Here is an 18,048-nt window from a genome sequence, read left to right as displayed (position 1 = left end):
ATTACCATAAGCCGATAAGAGTTATTTTTCACTAAGCCGAATAACAATATTTGTTATCTTTACGTTAAAACTCCTCAACCAAATCTTTAAATGCCAAAGTTTTAAGACCATACCTTTAAAGCTAAGAGACAATATTGATATTGATATTGACTTGTCTTGTAATTCTGATCAATAAATCCTCTGATGAAAAATGTTAAAACCACTTGTGGGGGTTATATTATATTGATAAACGTTTTTCCAATATAACTGAAGTATGATTTGAATGCCTGGCACAGTGAAACGAAATTGTTTGTTTAAAATAATTGTAATTACTAGATTTGTTTTTCTTTACGACTTAACAGGCACAGTGAAACGAAATTGTTTGTTTATAATAATTGTAATTACTAGATTTTTTTCTTTACGACTTAACAGGAATATCATGTAACAATTGAGTTTGACTTACAGCACTAACCAGTAAAATACTTGCAAAGGGGCCCTTATCATTATGGAATCAAGGGCAACACCTGCTTTCTAGTTGCGCTTACCATTGAGCCGATCTTGGATCTCCTGCAGACTGAGCCCCTTCGTCTCCATCACAACGAGGAGAACAAAGAAGAAGGCCACCACCATGCAGCCGGCAAAGAGCCAAAAGGCGTAGTAGGAGCCCAGAGCATCTAGGCTGGGATAGAAGAAGGTGACCAGGAAGCCGAGGGTCCAACAGGTGCTTGCCACCACCGAGGACGCCACCGACTTGATGTTCGCCGGGAACATCTCGCCGAGCACAGCCCACGGCAGCGGTCCGAAGCCCGTGCAGTACACGATATTGTAGATGATCAGGGCAGGAACTGGCATCCAGACCACGCTGGAGATGTCTTTCTTGACCAACTGCATGTAGAAGAATGCTCCCAGGGCCGCCAGTCCAATGGACATCACACTGGAAGACGTCAGCAGCATCACCTTCCTGCCCAGGCGATCGGCCACCAGAGGCGTCAAAGCCGAGGATCCCACCTGGACACATCCAATTATGATGGTGGCAATCGCCGGATCCAGCCCAGTGTTGGCACTGGTAAATATCGACTGGCTGTTGAAGAGCACCACGTTGATGCCGGACAGTTGCTGGAATGAGATCAGGCCAGCGCAGATAAACAAGGCCCTGCGGTTGCCCGCGTTCTTGAACAGATCCATCACTGTACCCTTGCTGGCCATCGCCTCCTCCACATTGGCCTGGATTTCGGCCATCTCGTCATGCACGCCCTCGGGACTCTGGCCCCGGAGGAACTGCAGCGACTTCAGTGCCTCCGACTTTCGACCTTTTCCGGCGAAGAAATACGGACTCTCGGGCATCGTGTAGAAGACCAAGTCGAACAACACGGGCACCACAATGCAGCACCACTGCAGAGCCTGGTATGAAACATACGGTCCAATGGCATAGACGTACAGAATACCACCTGAAGATTAAGGATAAAAGATTAATCGTTATATAATTATCTCTCCTACTCTATTAAGGAAATTGGTCCACCATCGCTTTAGTTAAAGAAACCTCGTGAATGTTGACGGGTTCTATCAGGCTAATATAAAAACTGCACACACACTTTATAGTTATCATGTTTAAAAATTTGTTTTGGTCTTCTTTTTTTTTATATACTTGAGGGAACAAAAAACCAATATAATTATGTAATGAATGGGGAGCTGCTTTTCTTTATACCTCAGTTATGTCTAACCATAACCATAATTATAAAATATGAAATATTCAAAACAATTAAACTTGTTATTTCAGTCCCACTTTCCTTATGCTCCCTCTATTCGATATACTTACCCACAATGAAGAGCTGCATCAGGGATCCGGTGGCTCCGCGTACATTGTCCGTGGAAATCTCACCCACATACATAGGCTGCACGGTCATCACGAAGCCGACGCCGAATCCTTGGATGAGGCGGGACATGTACAGGATCCACACCTCGGAGGCCACCATATTCAAGCCAAATGCCAGGACGAAGAACAGACTACTGGAGAGGAGCACCCACTTCCTGCCAATGCGGTCGGCCATCGGACCGGCCACAAATGGAGCCACCAGAGCTCCGACGGCAATCAGGGACGAAATCCAGGCATCTTCATCGGAAGTAATGGGCCGGCTCAACGGGGAGTCTGAAGTGTCCTCTGACTTGAGCTTTGGGCCGATGGGGGAGGTCCATCCTAGGGTGGTTCCCACCACAAAGGCGGACAAGTTGGCTACGAAAAATGTAATAAATTTAGCTAGTAGAATTGCAAACGAGAAATTTAAACATATTCTAGAATACGGTTTGTGGGCGGTAGAGTGGGCGTATCAACTCTAAAAGCTGTATGCTTATTCTCAACAATCTAGCTTTCATAGCTCTTGAGATCGTGGCGTTCATACGGACAGACGGTATACCTAGTATATCCTTTTACTCATCGAGTAATGGGTATAAAAATGAGTCAAAACATATGACAAATTGCCGACAATATTGGTGTGTAAATAAAAAATAGAATAAAAATAAAAACATCATAGCCTAATGAATCAAATTACATTATAGAATAATATGTATTTTAGTAACCCCTTTGGGATGAGTTAGTTATATTTTATTTATGTTGAATAATACAAATATTGACTCACCTGCCACGGCAGCCATAAAAATGCGACCGGACTTGACCGGTTCGGGTGACATGTTTCGAGTGTTTCCTTCGCTTATCTGGAACGTACTGACTTCCGTGTAGGAGTACTGTACTCCGCTCTGCTCCTCCCGGCTTATTGAGGGCATCTGGCCGACTGGGAGTGTACACAAGCAGCTGCAATAGCGCAAGAGTGGAAAAGCGAAAGTGCCTCATTAGCAATTCAGCTGACTGGGATTAATGATGCTATCCCCATTTTAAATTCAATCGGGTGCAAGTTCAAACGGTCAGAACTCGACACTGCTCCGATTTGCGGATGCGGGGTGGGAAATGCGCCATGACGCATGCCCCCATATGGGAGCTTTCCATTATACACCAAATAGCTTGTCACATTATTTAAATCATCACGTTATCAGCCCATTAGCCAGTATATCTGGACCTAATAGCTGTAAAAAAGTTGAACGAAGGCGGAACTGCAATCGGTTCATTATTTAATGCGGTAAAATTACCAAATTATTATAATTGCACTATGGACAAAATAATGTCTGTCGCATTAGTACTCCTAATTAATTTATTAATTGCTACTTATGTAATCACCGTTGACACTTTTAGCTGATTTTTGGAATGATTACGACACCCAGTCATTATCAGGGGAATTTATGCACTTGAATTATTAGCTATTCACTTAGAATTCTTACAAAAGAAATCCTTCGAACCGAAATAAATCCCACTTGGCAGGATCCGTAAATTAAACTTAAACCGACGTTGTCCACCTGGAGAAGGGTAATGCTGTTTGAATCGTCGCATCGCGCGAATATAAAGATTTTCCGCCTTATATGGCAGGCGTTCGAAATCCATACACGTCCAACAATGCTCACTGACACTCTACTTGACGAGTGCTCTTACACGTGCATAATCTTATCAGGGAAGCGCCTCCGATCCACGGCAATCCCATTTATAGGCTATACTATACCATTCCATACTATACTATACTATCACCGGAGCTGCCATCTCCCAGTCGAAACTCTCTCTGCCATGGACATCGGGTCGACATCTCAATATTCCGCTGTTGTTCGGTCGAAATCGCGCTATTTGTGTGCATTTTGCACTTGAACTGGCTCAAATACGTATTTCCACATATGGAATGTGATAAGGAGGTGCAGCGAAAACGATGCCCCAATCTCAACTTGTTTGCTTTGCCGACTAGCCGGAAAAGGGCGACCGTCCCACTTTGGCCCTGTTAACCGGTAAACTAAAAACGTATAGCTTTGTTTACATACAATAGAATAAAAATACCCCCTAATATACGGATGTCCCAAAAACTTTTTCAGTAAAAGATTAAGAAAAAACAGGACAAGGCTTTTAAACAAGTTACAAAACTTTCATAATCAACAATGAATAAATTATATCCCGGCATTATAAATGGCAATAAATTAAAAATACAACTAATATTATGCAAAGGTTCTAACTATTTCTGCCTGAGTATATATATATGTTACCTATCGGGCTAAAAAACAAATAAAAAGCACTAATCTACGAGTGCCTTCTGCCACTCACACAACCTCCTGAATTTCTAAATAACATCAAATGTCACCAAACGCGTAAACAAGTTTTGATTACGACTGTTAATTATTGAGTAATTTCCGATGCAGTTTACGACCCTGTCCTTGGAGTTATTTAGTTGGTTACAAATTGAAGGTGGTGACACAATTTCTGCGACTCAGGCGAGACACGTGAAGAGGGTGTGAAGGCTCTCGAAATGGAGCCGATTGTCATATCTGCTTGGGGTAGTATCTCAACAAGTTTGTGGTCAGGGAACACCTGAGCAAGCGAAATAGAGCACTTCAGAAATATCCTCCAACTACTAAACTTCATGGAAAAGTGAGCCTCGCCGTTAAGATTGACATCATTACTACGTAAAGGTGTTACGTCACATCTGACATAGAACTGTATATAACTGTATTATGTTTTTGTGAAACCAAACCAAATATGTAATACTTTATTTTTAGTTCCCCTAATTTATTGACATTCTTGAAAACTCCTTGGTGGGGAGGAGTACCCAGCTTTTGATAAGCTTTTCGAATAAATCGGACAGCTAATTTTATTAACATTTTCCTCTGCCACTTGCCTTTTACCGATACGCAGCCAACGGAAATGAGTTTTTATATTTACGGTTGCCCATGGCAAAACTTTCCGTAATTCCATTTAGCATTTGGTTTTGTTTTCACTTGCTAAATAAATGTGTTTCTGAGAGCATTCTAGTAAAAATATTGTTAATATGTTTATTTTTGTAGCCTACCAGACAAATGGGGGCGTTTTTAAAATTGTTATCAGGGCGCAAATAGAAAGCAACTCATTAAGCAGACTAGCTGTTCAAGTATAAAGTGTAATTAAAAAATCTAAAGTGTCATTAACAATTAACACATCCGCTCAGATCACTATTTCACACACATCACTATTTTACTTAACGAGACACACATTTTAAAAATGTAATTAAAGTCGATTTGATAAGAGAATGTTCCAGGGCCTCTAAAATTGCTTTCATTGATTGAGTAAGTAAAGATACGATTAAAAATATTGGTAACCTTCGCAGACATGTCTGGCATCAAATGCTGATATGTTGGGGAACACATTTCGGATCGTAGAGTTAAAATTCATATTTTGGGTGATTTTTACTTGTTTACGAAATGGTTATTGTGGAAAAGTTGTATTGACTGTTTCCAACCACTCGTTTATTTTGCATTACAACTTTGGGAAAAATACAAACTCTAAAACTGAATTTGTGGGGGTAATAATAGGATCTAGTGATACAGTTTCTTTTTCTTTCATGATTGATCGTTTTTTAAACATATGTACATTTCCTAAGTTTTAAGTTTCTGCTACCTATTTGCTATCTTGAAAAGTTATGTATATCCGTTTAAAGTTATTTTAAGATGAGCCGCAATGGAACAAATCTTTTTGTGCAAAAATTTTACAGGTTTTCATTTACATTTTCTTTACATTTCTTTTTATTATTATTATTAGGCTGATCAAGGAACTTACAGGACCTTAGGGACACGAGATGTAAGGCAGGGAATACAAGTGCGGACCGATCGCTACAAAGTCAGGTGAAGACTAATGAATGTGGTAACGAGCTGATTTGGGGAAACATTATCTCAGCAACTCGGTTCTCGTTCACTACGATAATGCCTTTAATGTGGACCCTAATCGGAGCACAAGTTATTATCATGTTTAATATTTATAATAATTCAAGGCGACACTCGATGATCAATTTATCAGCACTCTATAGCTGGGCGGCTAAAAACCAACACTCTGGCGATACACTTACTAACTAGGTCGTCGGACTTACCCATTTTGAAGCCGAAATTATCAATTAGTGGGCAATCAGTGAAACACCGTCTGGCTGTACAATGCGGCGTATACGTAATAAGGGAATTAATTCAGTTCTGGACTGCACAGAGATCAGAGCTAACTGTTGCGCTGGGCTGCCGGAATGGAAATGATGTCGGATCGCGGGTGTTTTGACGCTTTTGTGTTGGGCCTCAAAAATTATGACAGACGCATTTATACTCGTACTTAGTCGCAAGTGAGGCTAGATAATACGAATTCCACACACCACAGAGGAAGCTCACTCACACACTACGGATTGTAGAGATCCAGACTTATCACACACAGGGGCAGCCATATCAGCGAATTAAACGCGACCGTTGAACCAAGCTCGACTGAGAGAGTTGAACTCAGAATTTATGTGCTTTTTTTCTGCCCAGTCGGCAATTGGCCGATGCTCTCGCAGCCTTTTTTGGCATAGAAAAACAGACGAACGCATAAAAAACACATTTGGGTTCGGTTAAGTTGTTCACAGACCTCTAGTTCCGGACTGAAGTGTGGAAAGCTTTGGAGCTACATCGATACAGATCGATGTGAATCACCATCAAAGAGGAAGTTAATTAGCATGCAGCGTGTCCGGTTTCGGGAACTGACTTATTCCGATGGCCTAGCGATACAGTTAGTACATACTCAATTAATTTGTCTGACTAGTCGGTCAAAATCGTGCGTGCCCCACACATTTGTTAATTAAAATGTCTCCGGTGTAGGCACTTAAGTGCCTTATATCGACGTGGTTATTTTGGTAAACATTATCCGGAACCGGCACTGCGATATGAAATACATGGAAATCGCAGGCCAGAAATCAGTGCGTTTATTTATGACGATCTGCTAAATTTAAATCAGGAAAGTGAACTGCTGTTGGGGGATTGAATATTGATAATGAGCATGTTTTACAAACTCGTTATCAGGTCTTAAAAAACTTTTATTACAAAAAAACCTTCAAGATTTGTTGATTTGTATAAAAATGGTAGGACAGGAGGCTCGTACTGATGCCAATTAGAAACAACTTGCGTGTTGTTAGTTCCCATTGTATATTAGAGCATTGTATTTCTTATGTTTGTTTTGTTAAATAGTTTTACAAATTGGAAAGCTGGTTACCTCTTCTTACTACGGAGTTACGCATATACGGAATCTTTATCTTTTGCTAATTGAGCATTACTTGTTTTGCCATTGAAAACATTTTGGATTTCATGTTTAATTTAGTTTTATTTATTTTAATTTTTAATGTATTGTTTTTTGGCAGAGGGAACCTTTAGTGCATTCATAATATAGGAATACTATTTTAGGTTAGTCAATAAGTAGTTTCTACTTTAATTTTCATAAGCTTTTATTAGATATATGTATTATATATTTTTTTCTTAAAATATAAAAACAAGAGAGAAAGCTATAGTCGAGTTCCCCCACTATCTGATACCCATTACTCACCTAGTGAAAGTTCCAGGAAGTAATTTTCAGTGACATTTTTTGGCGGTTTGTGGGCGTTAGAGTGGGCAAAAGTTTTTTTGCAAATTTACGAGACTAAAAATATGAAAAAATATCAATACATTTTTTTAAGTGTGGGTTGTAACGGGTATCTGATCGAGGTAGAGGAAATTTAGAGGGAATAATATTTTTAAATTTTTTGCAGGTTATTTTTAAGCAATATGATTACATCGTTATTTGCGCACATTAATTGGTAACTGATATAACCCATTACTAATTAATTTTATTTAAGAAACACTTGAACTTTTAACTACCATACATACTTACATACAATTGCATTTGCCCAACAGCAAAATCCCGTTTATAAGCTGTTTTTTATTTCTCGAAATGTAGCAATTTTAAATTTGTCTGTGTGTTCTTTAATATTAATAAATAATAAGTCTAATAATACTTCAAAGTATAACATTTTATATCTGTAAAAAAAAGTTATAAGAAAGGTAATTAAAAGGAATGCGTAAAATATGTTTTTGAATATAATTGTTTTACATTTTTTAATAAATAAAGTTAAAAATAAAATACAGTAACCGTATTGACGATTGATACCTTATTTATCAATTTACAGCTAAGCCGTGCATGTGGTACATACATATATGGACTATGCTCGTATACCATCAATCCCAGCGATTTATTTACCAGAACGCCAATTGAAATTGGCGGCTTCAGCTGGAAACCACATATGCCATATGATCTCCATAGACACCATCATCCCCACTTCTCCACCCTCTGCGATATTTGCCATTACTATTTATTTTGTTGCTGATTGTCGCCAACCTGTTGAGCATGTGAGCAAATACCGGAGAAAATACCTAAGCAAATAGGAGCTTCGATGGGCTTCCTGTAATTGCGTTAAATATTTGCATAGAAGCGCCGGCAATCGAACGCAGTGGGCTGGCTGGCACCATTCCAATTTGCATTTGTGCATCGATCTGGCGATTCCGACTTCGATGTCGATCAATCAATCAACCGATAATGACCTTCACACTGGCCATGGTGCGAGGCGGTGGGTCGTAAGTGGAATGGGGAGTGGGGAATCGCCGAGTACTGGCGCCAGGAGTGGGCGTGGCCTGTCGGCCGATGGACTGCAATCGCCTGATAGTGATCCAATTTCGCGCTTTAAGGGGCGTACCCGGGCCTGGGGCTATCGCCCCCAATCTGACCCACAAACACTGCGGGTTGCTGTACAGTTTTTTTTTATTATCAAATATATGTACATTAGTTAAAACTAGCACACGAAAGTATAAATTCAGTTATATGTCTTTGCAATCCTTAAGTATGTTTAAATACAGAAGGAGGTTTATACAAAAAGGAGAGCACGCACATAGGGTGGAAGTCCATCGAATCTTATATGGATATTTTCGGGTGACAATGGGTACTTAGAAACTAGTTGATCTATATTAACTGAACATTGTGGGAACATCAATAAGTTAAGTTGTGCATTTAGCGCATTATCGTCTTAATTCTGAAGCAAATTGTATTAACATTAAAAAAATATTACATATCTTGGCTTTCGATGGGTTTAGGTTCAATGGCTTGTAAATTGTTGTAAATAGAAATGAAATATAGAAAGTATTCAAAAGTATAATTGCAATAGTGACAAACCCTTTTGGCGTTGGCTTCTTATTCAACTACGAGTTCAATGGCATTCAGCTATAATAAACTATGGGATGGAGTCCTCATGTGATCCTCAGCGCCCGCTCAACCAGCTTTGGATTTGGCTGGCACTCTTGCCTTTCGTCTCCTGCAAGGCGATGGCCACGTAAGCAGTGGCTACCGCCATCCAGGTGCTAAAGAACCAGAACGGCACATCAGCACCAGCAGCTTTGAGCAGACCGAAGAGCCATGTGACCAGGAACACGCACACCCAGTTCATCATGACACTCAGGGAGACGGCGATGCCCTTTACGTCCGGCATGAAGAGTTCACCCATCATCATCCAGGGAATGGGGCCGTAGCCCACCGAGAAGCTCACGATGAACAGCACTATGCAAAGCAGGGGCAACCAGCCAATGGACTCAGATAAATCGGTGTGTCTCTGGATCGTATTATAAGCACCCAGCATGGCCAGGCAGACTGTCATAGTCGTACTGCTGAAGATCAGCAGGATCTTGCGGCCGGCCTTTTCGATCAGCAGGGAGGAGGTCAGGGTCATGATCACCTGCACCACTCCCACCACTATGGTGCAGACGGCAGGATTCAGTTGGCTGCTTGACTCAAAGATCTCGTTCATGAAGAAGATCACGGCGTTGATGCCGGAGAACTGCTGGAATACCATCAACAGCACAGAAATCACCATACCGTTCCGTGAGGCGCGGTTGCTGAACAAATCCTTTAAGGAAGCATCCGCTCCATTCTGGTCCAAGTCGTTTTGGATTGCCTGGATGGCGTTACTGGTGTTACAGTAATCTCCCCACAGCCATTTTAGTGCGCGATTGGCCTCGGAGCGCTTACCCTGGAATTCAAAAATGTAACACAGTCTAAATCAAAATTGTTAATAAAATCATTAGGACATCAACGTCCCAATTCTAGAAAAATTAACAGAAGCATTTAGACAATAATTAAAATAAATTTAACGTTCATGCTTTTATAAAAATTCTAAAGATTAATTTATAAAATTTGTTAACCAGTTTCTTACCCTTTTAAGTAGATATACTGGAGTTTCTGGTACGATAAACAGGCCGAAGAGGAGCAGGATGGGTATGACTAGGCAAAGCATGCTCAGGGTTTTCCATGAGACCAAAGCTCCTGCCACGTAAATGAACAGGATACCGATCGTAAGGAGCAACTGAAACAATGTGCCTAGACTGCCACGAATGCTGGTCTCTGCGATTTCCGAAATGTACATGGGAGCCACCACGCAGAAGCTGCCAGTTGAGATACCTGAAATGCTGCACATTCAAATCAAATTCCAACTATCCAGATTTCACCATTTACCGATTAAAAATCTTCCCAAGTAAAGCCAGCCGACGGAATTGGCGAAACTGATCGAGATCCATGCCAAGATAAAGGGAATGTCCATGACCATGGCAGTATAACGTCGCCCGATCGTATCGGCAATATATCCGGAGGGCAGGGCTCCGAAAAGGGCGCCCAAGGGCAACATGGCACCCACCCATGTTTCTGAAAAACAAACGTTGTTTAATATGCCCCGTAACTTGCCAATCTACCCAGAAATTGTAATCAATCTATATCAATATCACGTAAATCCTAACCACTTGTCACAAAAGATAGCAAAATGGGCGTAATAGTTTCGGAGGGTCAAATTCAGCTTAATCAATTAGAAGGGCCGACAAAAAAATAATAGTAACGGCCTAAACTACTTTTGTTGATATTACAATTTGTATGTTTTTTAAGTTCTGGACACTAATGGGAATCAAAATACAAAAAGATATGTTATCAATGCAATGTGGAAATGCACTCTAAAACGTTAGCCAATAATCTAAGAATTCAACGTTATAAGAAGGGTACTCACTTTGCGATTCGGTCAGTCGAAAGTCGTCCTTGGTGGAGGTCGAATTGGAAATATCTCCAGTACTGGAATTCAAACTGCTTTGGTTAATGGTCTCGTTTCTGGCAGAAATCTGCGGAAAAACAGGAGCCGTCCAGGATAACGCAGTTCCTGCAGCAACCGCACCCAAACAAACTGTAAGGAATCAATTGTTGGTCAATGAATAAATAAATCAATAAATAAATTTATTGTTCTCACTTATCATAGCCGCCACATATTGCCGGGTCTTCGAAGTCCTCGATTCGCTTTCTTGCAGAAGATCGTAGGTTATTGGATTGCGTGAGTCCCCGTCCTCTTGACTAACAGTCTGCAAAAAGAAGAACTTTCTTTAGGAACTGTTCAAAAGATTATTTCACAATTAATAGCCTCCATTCATAATGATTACGATTGCTGCCCTGCTCGGCTTCCTCACTGGCCTGGTTATAATAATAGGCAAAAGTCTAGTGTTTCTTTGGACTTTGATTAAAACCATATACGTAACTCTAAAAATTGCTAGGACCTTAAAGAAAGCACCAACATTTTGCGATGTAAGGACTCAATTCAAAGAGTTTTCTTTCGGAAAAGGGAAAGCTATATTAAAAGAAAAGTTAAATAAATCTTGAACACATTTGTGATCCAATTCAGCACGCATAAATGGTAAATTATGATTTGATTTATAAACCACTGAAACTGTTCGTACTTAAAACCCTTTTTCATTTAAAAACACAATATAAAACCAATTTAAAAATAAAACCAACAGTACATTTGGCACATTTATCCGACAAACTCTAAAATGTTATGCTGCGCAATTTACCTGCCACCAACGAGCCATTGCGCGGACCACTTTTTCCGAATCCATTCGAGGTTCGGCCGATTTCCGGGTTCTTCAGCAACGCCTTATATAAGACGGTCGCAGAAAGAACACACTGCGCCGAATTTGACGACTCTTTGTTGGTGTAAAAAACACTACTTTATGGTTTGTATATATCCAATTGTCTATTTCACTTATTTCAATCGCGGAGCGCGTTTCTATATATAATTCTATTTCTTGTTTTGATTTTTCCACTAATTTTACGGGATGCCTCGGGGGCAGTGGATTGTCTCTAGCGAACACCTCGAGAAGACTGAATCGATCTCGGTCTCTTCGAAAAAACTTATTTTTATCTCGATTCTTGGCGAAGATTCTTCTATTGTGCATAAAACTTTTATTTAATCTGGCACTTTTTTCGGCATTCCCAACGACTGCCAAAAGATTACGCGAATCAGATGCATTCGGATAAATATTTTTTCCTCAGAAACAAATGGATATATTCTTGAAAAAGGATGCTTACAATGTGCACAGCCGAAAGTAACCAAACAACCTGTTGAAAGTACCATCAAACTTACCCGCCAGTCTACTCAATTTTGCTATCGATCTCCTAATACCGAATTACATTGTCAAATTAATTGCCTATCGAATGACTTTTTATGTGATTACACGCAAAAATTACGCATACGCCACCGCAAACCCATTGAGCAAAGTCCAAGAAAATGAATACTTTCGACAATGCGCCCGCAAGTTCATCGGTGGCACTAGCCAAGTTTATCAGAACCCAGGATCAGGATTCGTCGGCTATTCTCCGACCGTAAACAGAAGCTGGTCGTCGATTAGATGACAACCACGTGAGATCGTTCCTTTCGCCGCTGATTTCTTGATGGAACTGCAGGCGCCCGCTAAAAATGTTATTAAAGCGGAATGTCTAATTATAAAGTGAAACACGTAGGTGCATCTTTATTGCGTCAAGTGCATACTAAAAGAAACCTGTCGCCGCATTCGCATCCAAACAAGTCGATCACTCGCCGGCGGTGCGAGCGAGATGTCCCATGGTGCGAAGGAGACAGCGAGAGGGGTTCAGAACGATACGGCTGACACACCCACTAATCAGTGAGAAAAAAGAGTTGTAAACATATTGTGGGAAGGGTCTGTTAAGAGATCAGAAACAAGGAGTTTGACTTTTGTTAACAAGCTGTAACTTACAATTTAATAATAATTAGAAAAATATAGATTTCTTAGCGATGGTAAGCCACATGAAAGCGGTCTAAGACTATGTTATTATAGCAAAACTATGTTATTTAAGACATCAGGATAGTAAAAGTTTCTGAATTTTTCCACAGTGTACGAATAGGGGTGCCAACCAAAAAAACATGCCAAAAAGCTTGTGTCGTTTGCTGTGCATTCTTTACTCTGTTTCTGCAGTCGCCTTCCGCTGTTTTTCCGATGTCAAGTTCAGTGCATCGTGCCATGTGCTATTGCAATTGGGAGGCCTGCTCCCAAGCACCTGCCCCGTTTTCCGAGTCGCATACCCATTCACGAATGGATGCCTTGGGGCGCACGAGGGCTTTACGCTCGATGCTTCCACCCACATTTTGCTTGGCTTTATCGTGGCCCGCGCCATTGCAGCTCACTCGGTCGGCAGACAATATCTTTTATTGACGCAATTCCCTTAATTTGCTCAAGTCCATTGCCCATGCGGTAATTAAGGCGATACTGTTTGCTTATGGATGCCGCTACTGTTGCAAGGTGTGCCTGGTATTCAAATGCTCTAAATGTAGACCGTGAAAACGGCAATGCCGCTATGAAGCTTCCTTTTTATGGCTTATGGACTCCGTTGAGAGGTTTATTCAATGGGATACGACGTCCAACTTTAATACCTTAAGGGCCGCAAAAATCAATTTATTACTTACCCCAATAGAAGTCTCACCCCTTTTTAATTATACTGTTAATTTCTAAGCATTTGTATTAAAATAGCGCATAGAAGACGGTTATTAAATATGTAAATTATATCTCATAAGGAGTTACAATGAATATTTTATTAATATAGGAAAATTGGATCCCTTCCTTCCTTCCTTGGCTTTATTATAAAGGAGTAGGAAATGAAAATGGCCATATGCAAAGTCGATTTAAGCTTTTAGCTTGCGAAATATTTACATCCAAACCAAAAGTTAAATGAAACATTTCACCGGATGCGATTGGCCATGAAACGCTACAACTTATTGATATGTAAATATTAGATTGCAGATTGCCCGACAGTTCAGTGCAAGCCAGATAAACCCGAAGTAAATATGTCAGAGAGCATGAACCAACAACAAGTGATTGGCACGCGACTGGAATTATGAACATTATTTTATATTGCTGAAATTATTGCTGCCTGTTTACTAGCCGATTTGATAAAATATTGGCATTTTGGAGCAGTGGCCCAAAACCCAAACACGCTTGGCCTTATCAGCCGAAAAGTGAATCATTTGGCAGGCTAGAACCCGAACTTTTGGAAATCTGAATCCAAAGAGCCCAGCGTCACGTCCATGGTGATAGGTAATTGGCCATTATCAAAAGCAGTTAGTGGCTACGTGAACCGCACGCCGATCGCAGCTGCTACTCCCTCCGAAATCTTCACGATCTTCCCGGCTCCCTGATAAGCGCATATTGGTCCCATGCCCAATTATGAGTGAATAACTTCCTAATACCTCTTAGAATCACCTCGTAAGAGCCACTTGAGAGGCCTTGTCGAGTGGCAACCGTTGGATCGGCGAAGTCTGTTCCACTGCCAAGGGCAAGATAGGGTTGTGTGCCACCCCCCAAGTACAAAACTCTCGATCTTGGGGCCCTAAGCCCTCTCTAATCATTGGTTTATTGCTCCCGATAGGAGCTGGAGAGTTTGGTAACCTAGCATACGGAACCGTAAACAAAACTGTTCAGGGGGCTTTATAAATCTTCAACTTTGCGTGCACTTTTTATGAGGAGCTTTAGTTCGATTAGATATTTTCGCTGCCCACTTGGAAATGGTTCGCAATTAGTACCTCATAAATTATTTCTCTGATTGAGGGCAAGATTACGACCACAAATGCAAATTTAAGTGGCTAATTTAAAAGGTAGCAAACATATTTAGCATGGTAATTGAAAAGTAGTAAGTGCCTAAGAACAAAGCTCAAGAGGCTTCAAGAATAAACCGATTTCTATGCCTTAAGTTAAATTTGTAAAAAATGGTCAAATATTTTTAATAAACGAAGTATTTTTTTTTTCTATCCATCTGAACTAAAATGTTCCGGTCTTAATAAAGAAGAATATGTAGCAATCCATATTCAACTACATTTAAAATGAATATCTAATCTTAGCTATGCGCCACTGGTTGTTTATTAATAGCTATGTTCGCTCCAATGTTACCAAATATGCTGGTCAGCATGTCGTATGCGTAATAATTTTTTTAATTCATTTTTGCCCTTAGGGGTTATTCTTAAAACTCAGGTCTGAACTAAGGCGATACAAACATTTGTTAGTTTAATTACCTTCTTAAGTTCCTCGGTAGCCACCATGTTCCAATAACTTTCTAAACAGCACTATTTAGACGATTTGCCGATTAACCCACAAATGCGGGGTTATATGTAAAATTTATTTATGTTTGCTTTGCTACTGCCACTTCTGATCACTCCAGTTCTCTGAAAGCCTTAACTATCGAAACGTGTATATGGGCGCGATGAGCGTCCGAGCTGAACTGAATTTCTCCAAGGAAATCGCTTAGCAGCTAAGCAAAATAAGCGGCAACTGCGTCGACGACTGCGACAGAGGCTGATACTAGAAGCCTGATATCGCGGTGGCAGAGGCAGCGTCCGCGGCAGAATTGCGCAGCCCGATATAATTCCGATTCATGCCCTGGGCTTCCACTGGGTTTCCTCTGGGAGGGCGGGGATCCGAGTTTATCTTGCTAAGGCGATTGTGTGCGGAGGTAATCGACTGATTGTCCTGGTAGTTCTGGAACTTCTCCACGAGTTTGTCCAAGCCCTGTTCCAGTGATAGGGATCTGACCTTGTGGAACACCTTCAGCACATAGTCTGCCAGGGCCTGGGCTAAATGCTGAAGGGTACAGCGAAAATGTAATTGAATAACAACACAACAAACCCTGAAAAAAATTGTGACTGTTTTTAAAACCTGGTTTTTTGACTTCATAGCTACCCACATCGGAGTAAATTATATATTACCATAATATATCATCAATAAAATTGTAGCTTACATCATCAATAAAATTGTAGCTTACAAGTTGGAAAATGATGAATAACAGGACTATGAGTAACACTGTTATTTATTCAAGTAGAGTTAAGTCGATTTTAAATAAGAAGAGTGATTAATCTTATTTTGTCATTACACATATTAAATAAATGTATTACACATTTACATATAAGCCGAAGGATTATAAATATAGACAAAAAAAAAACAATACAAAGCTAGTTCAAGCTAGTACAAGTTTTTGTGATTTCAATTAAGTAAGCAATTCCTCTATACCTGGAGAAGTAGGTAATCTAGGTAATAAGGTACTGAAATATTTGTGTATTGCTTTATTTATTACTGAAAAGACTTTTCGATTATTTTCCTTTAAGCAAAATTATCAAATTTCACGATAATAAAAAAGCTGATTCCACCATAGAAAGTTATTTATCTTTCGATTCGAATTGCACCATTTTCCACGCAAATGCTGCTCGGCTATTATAAGCTTGAAGCAAACTCATATTTAAAACTATCTTAACAATTTGTGAAAGAACCCAATACAGTAAGATGTCCGGACAGGAAAATAGAAATAAAAAGCAACTACCTTTTATTTTAAATGGTCAATATTTTCAGCCAGATTGAAAATGTGTATTGTGTATAAATAAAACCATAAAATTCGACGAAAATTCGACTGGAAAATTTCTGTACTTCGGAATATACAAATTAAAGAACATTTTGTTTTTTTTTATTTCCTCGGAAATAATTTTATGCGCGAAATATATATTTATACATATGTACATACATACGCACATAGAATTTTTTTTTCATATGAAAATGCACTCCCAAAATTTGAAAATGATTTTGTCTATAAAAGCGCATTTAATTTAGAAAATTTAAAAAATGGTGCTTTGATGTGTCAACGTTTTTTATACCAAATCAAATCGGCACCTTTTATTTCATACATATACATATGTATGTATGCATATTGATGTACAATGTATGATGTATGATGATGTACAATATTTGGCGCCAAAATTGTTTTTACTTTTTACCTTTAGCTAGCTAGGTACCTAGGCCTAGGTACAGAAAAATGTGAAAACCTTTTACCTTACCTAGGTACTTATTTTTTTAATTACCTTTTACCTTACCTTGGTTAATTCTCTTAAAAACAATCAAAACGAATTGTCGAAACTTAAAGGTGAGAGACTACAATCTTAATTTTAAATTCAAAGTGAATGTCCCTCAATCGATACATATGTTATCATTTATCCGCTTGACATTGAAAAACAAAATTTGTGAGTAGCTACATCCTGTTTTTAAATAAAATTTAACTAAATATGTAGTGACACATTTATGATCGCATATTATTGTCAAACAATTTGTCCAGGATTAATCTAAAATTTAAGTAAGCAATTGTATTGAAATCACACTCACCCCAACAGAAAAGGAGCTCACTTTGCAGCGACTGTGGGTTTGGTTGTTGTCATTTATCATCAGATGGAACATTACAGGATCTTTCTCCTCGATTATAAGTCCAAAAAAGTTGATAAATCGAAAAGCATGTGAATGCAGGGCTTTCAGGTCCAGCTCAGTTCCGTTCCCAAACTTTTTAATACCCCAAGAGTAATCATTTAAGAAGCTGCCAAATATAGGTTTGAAGCATTTCCTTTTCAAAAGGAAACCTACCTGTAGAACACGTCCTGACCGTAGCGCCGCTTAAAAGGTTTGATCAAGTTCCATGCCTGTCTGAGAGCCAGCCTTTCGCTGAGAGTGAAGCCCATTTCGTCCTTGATAGGACCAAACTTAATGTTTGGTATGCGCTTTGGGTAGATAAGGCTTGATAATGAGGTTTTCTTGCCAACTATTTCTTCACTCATCATCAAATTTTGTTTATTTGTACCAAATTTATCGAAATTTTATACAAAAGAGCAACAAGAACGCGCAATGATAAACATTAAAACTGTGTTGATTGACTTTACATAGTAAATAGATTTTGCATAGCATACTTAGAGGTTTGTAAATTATTATAATTTATTATAAATTATAAGTTTGATACATAATAAATTTAAT

At 39.5% G+C, this 18,048-nt stretch overlaps 3 protein-coding genes and 1 long non-coding RNA gene across 7 annotated transcripts; 1 reads left to right on the top strand and 3 right to left on the bottom strand.

Annotated features, from left to right (window-relative positions):
* Window positions 1-360: 360 nt before the first annotated feature.
* LOC122622248 (facilitated trehalose transporter Tret1) lies at window positions 361-6,089 on the bottom strand. 3 transcript variants are annotated; one of them, XM_043800569.1, is made up of 4 exons: window positions 5,958-6,089; window positions 2,613-2,785; window positions 1,796-2,209; window positions 361-1,427 (listed from the first exon to the last, which is right to left on the bottom strand). In XM_043800569.1, the coding sequence occupies exons 2-4, from the start codon at window positions 2,755-2,757 to the stop codon at window positions 511-513; spliced, it is 1,476 nt and encodes a 491-aa protein (XP_043656504.1). In that variant the 5' UTR covers window positions 2,758-2,785; window positions 5,958-6,089; the 3' UTR covers window positions 361-510. The 3 variants fall into 3 exon arrangements, with proteins under 3 accessions (XP_043656504.1, XP_043656505.1, XP_043656503.1); XM_043800570.1 differs by lacking the exon at window positions 5,958-6,089 and adding an exon at window positions 5,651-5,666; XM_043800568.1 differs by lacking the exon at window positions 5,958-6,089 and adding an exon at window positions 3,307-3,454.
* On the top strand, window positions 3,601-5,994 carry LOC122622252. Its single transcript, XR_006326283.1, has 3 exons — window positions 3,601-3,855; window positions 5,633-5,715; window positions 5,862-5,994. It is a non-coding gene; the product is annotated as an uncharacterized LOC122622252 (long non-coding RNA).
* Window positions 6,090-8,650: 2,561 nt separating the features above from the next.
* LOC122622247 (facilitated trehalose transporter Tret1-2 homolog) lies at window positions 8,651-15,520 on the bottom strand. Of its 2 annotated transcripts, none has more exons than XM_043800567.1 (6): window positions 15,285-15,520; window positions 11,181-11,289; window positions 10,947-11,117; window positions 10,409-10,594; window positions 10,110-10,354; window positions 8,651-9,926 (listed from the first exon to the last, which is right to left on the bottom strand). In XM_043800567.1, the coding sequence occupies exons 1-6, from the start codon at window positions 15,309-15,311 to the stop codon at window positions 9,162-9,164; spliced, it is 1,503 nt and encodes a 500-aa protein (XP_043656502.1). In that variant the 5' UTR covers window positions 15,312-15,520; the 3' UTR covers window positions 8,651-9,161. The 2 variants fall into 2 exon arrangements, with proteins under 2 accessions (XP_043656502.1, XP_043656501.1); XM_043800566.1 differs by lacking the exon at window positions 15,285-15,520 and adding an exon at window positions 11,776-12,061.
* Window positions 15,348-17,950, bottom strand: LOC122622251. The gene is made up of 3 exons (XM_043800572.1): window positions 17,665-17,950; window positions 17,413-17,617; window positions 15,348-15,849 (listed from the first exon to the last, which is right to left on the bottom strand). The coding sequence occupies exons 1-3, from the start codon at window positions 17,856-17,858 to the stop codon at window positions 15,571-15,573; spliced, it is 678 nt and encodes a 225-aa protein (XP_043656507.1). The 5' UTR covers window positions 17,859-17,950; the 3' UTR covers window positions 15,348-15,570.
* Between the last annotated feature and the right edge of the window lie 98 nt (window positions 17,951-18,048).

The sequence above is a fragment of the Drosophila teissieri genome, chromosome 3R (genome assembly GCF_016746235.2).
Source record: "Drosophila teissieri strain GT53w chromosome 3R, Prin_Dtei_1.1, whole genome shotgun sequence".
Lineage (NCBI taxonomy): Eukaryota > Metazoa > Arthropoda > Insecta > Diptera > Drosophilidae > Drosophila > Drosophila teissieri.
Note: the sequence above shows the minus strand (reverse complement) of the source record. Positions and strands in the feature narration are given on the sequence as shown.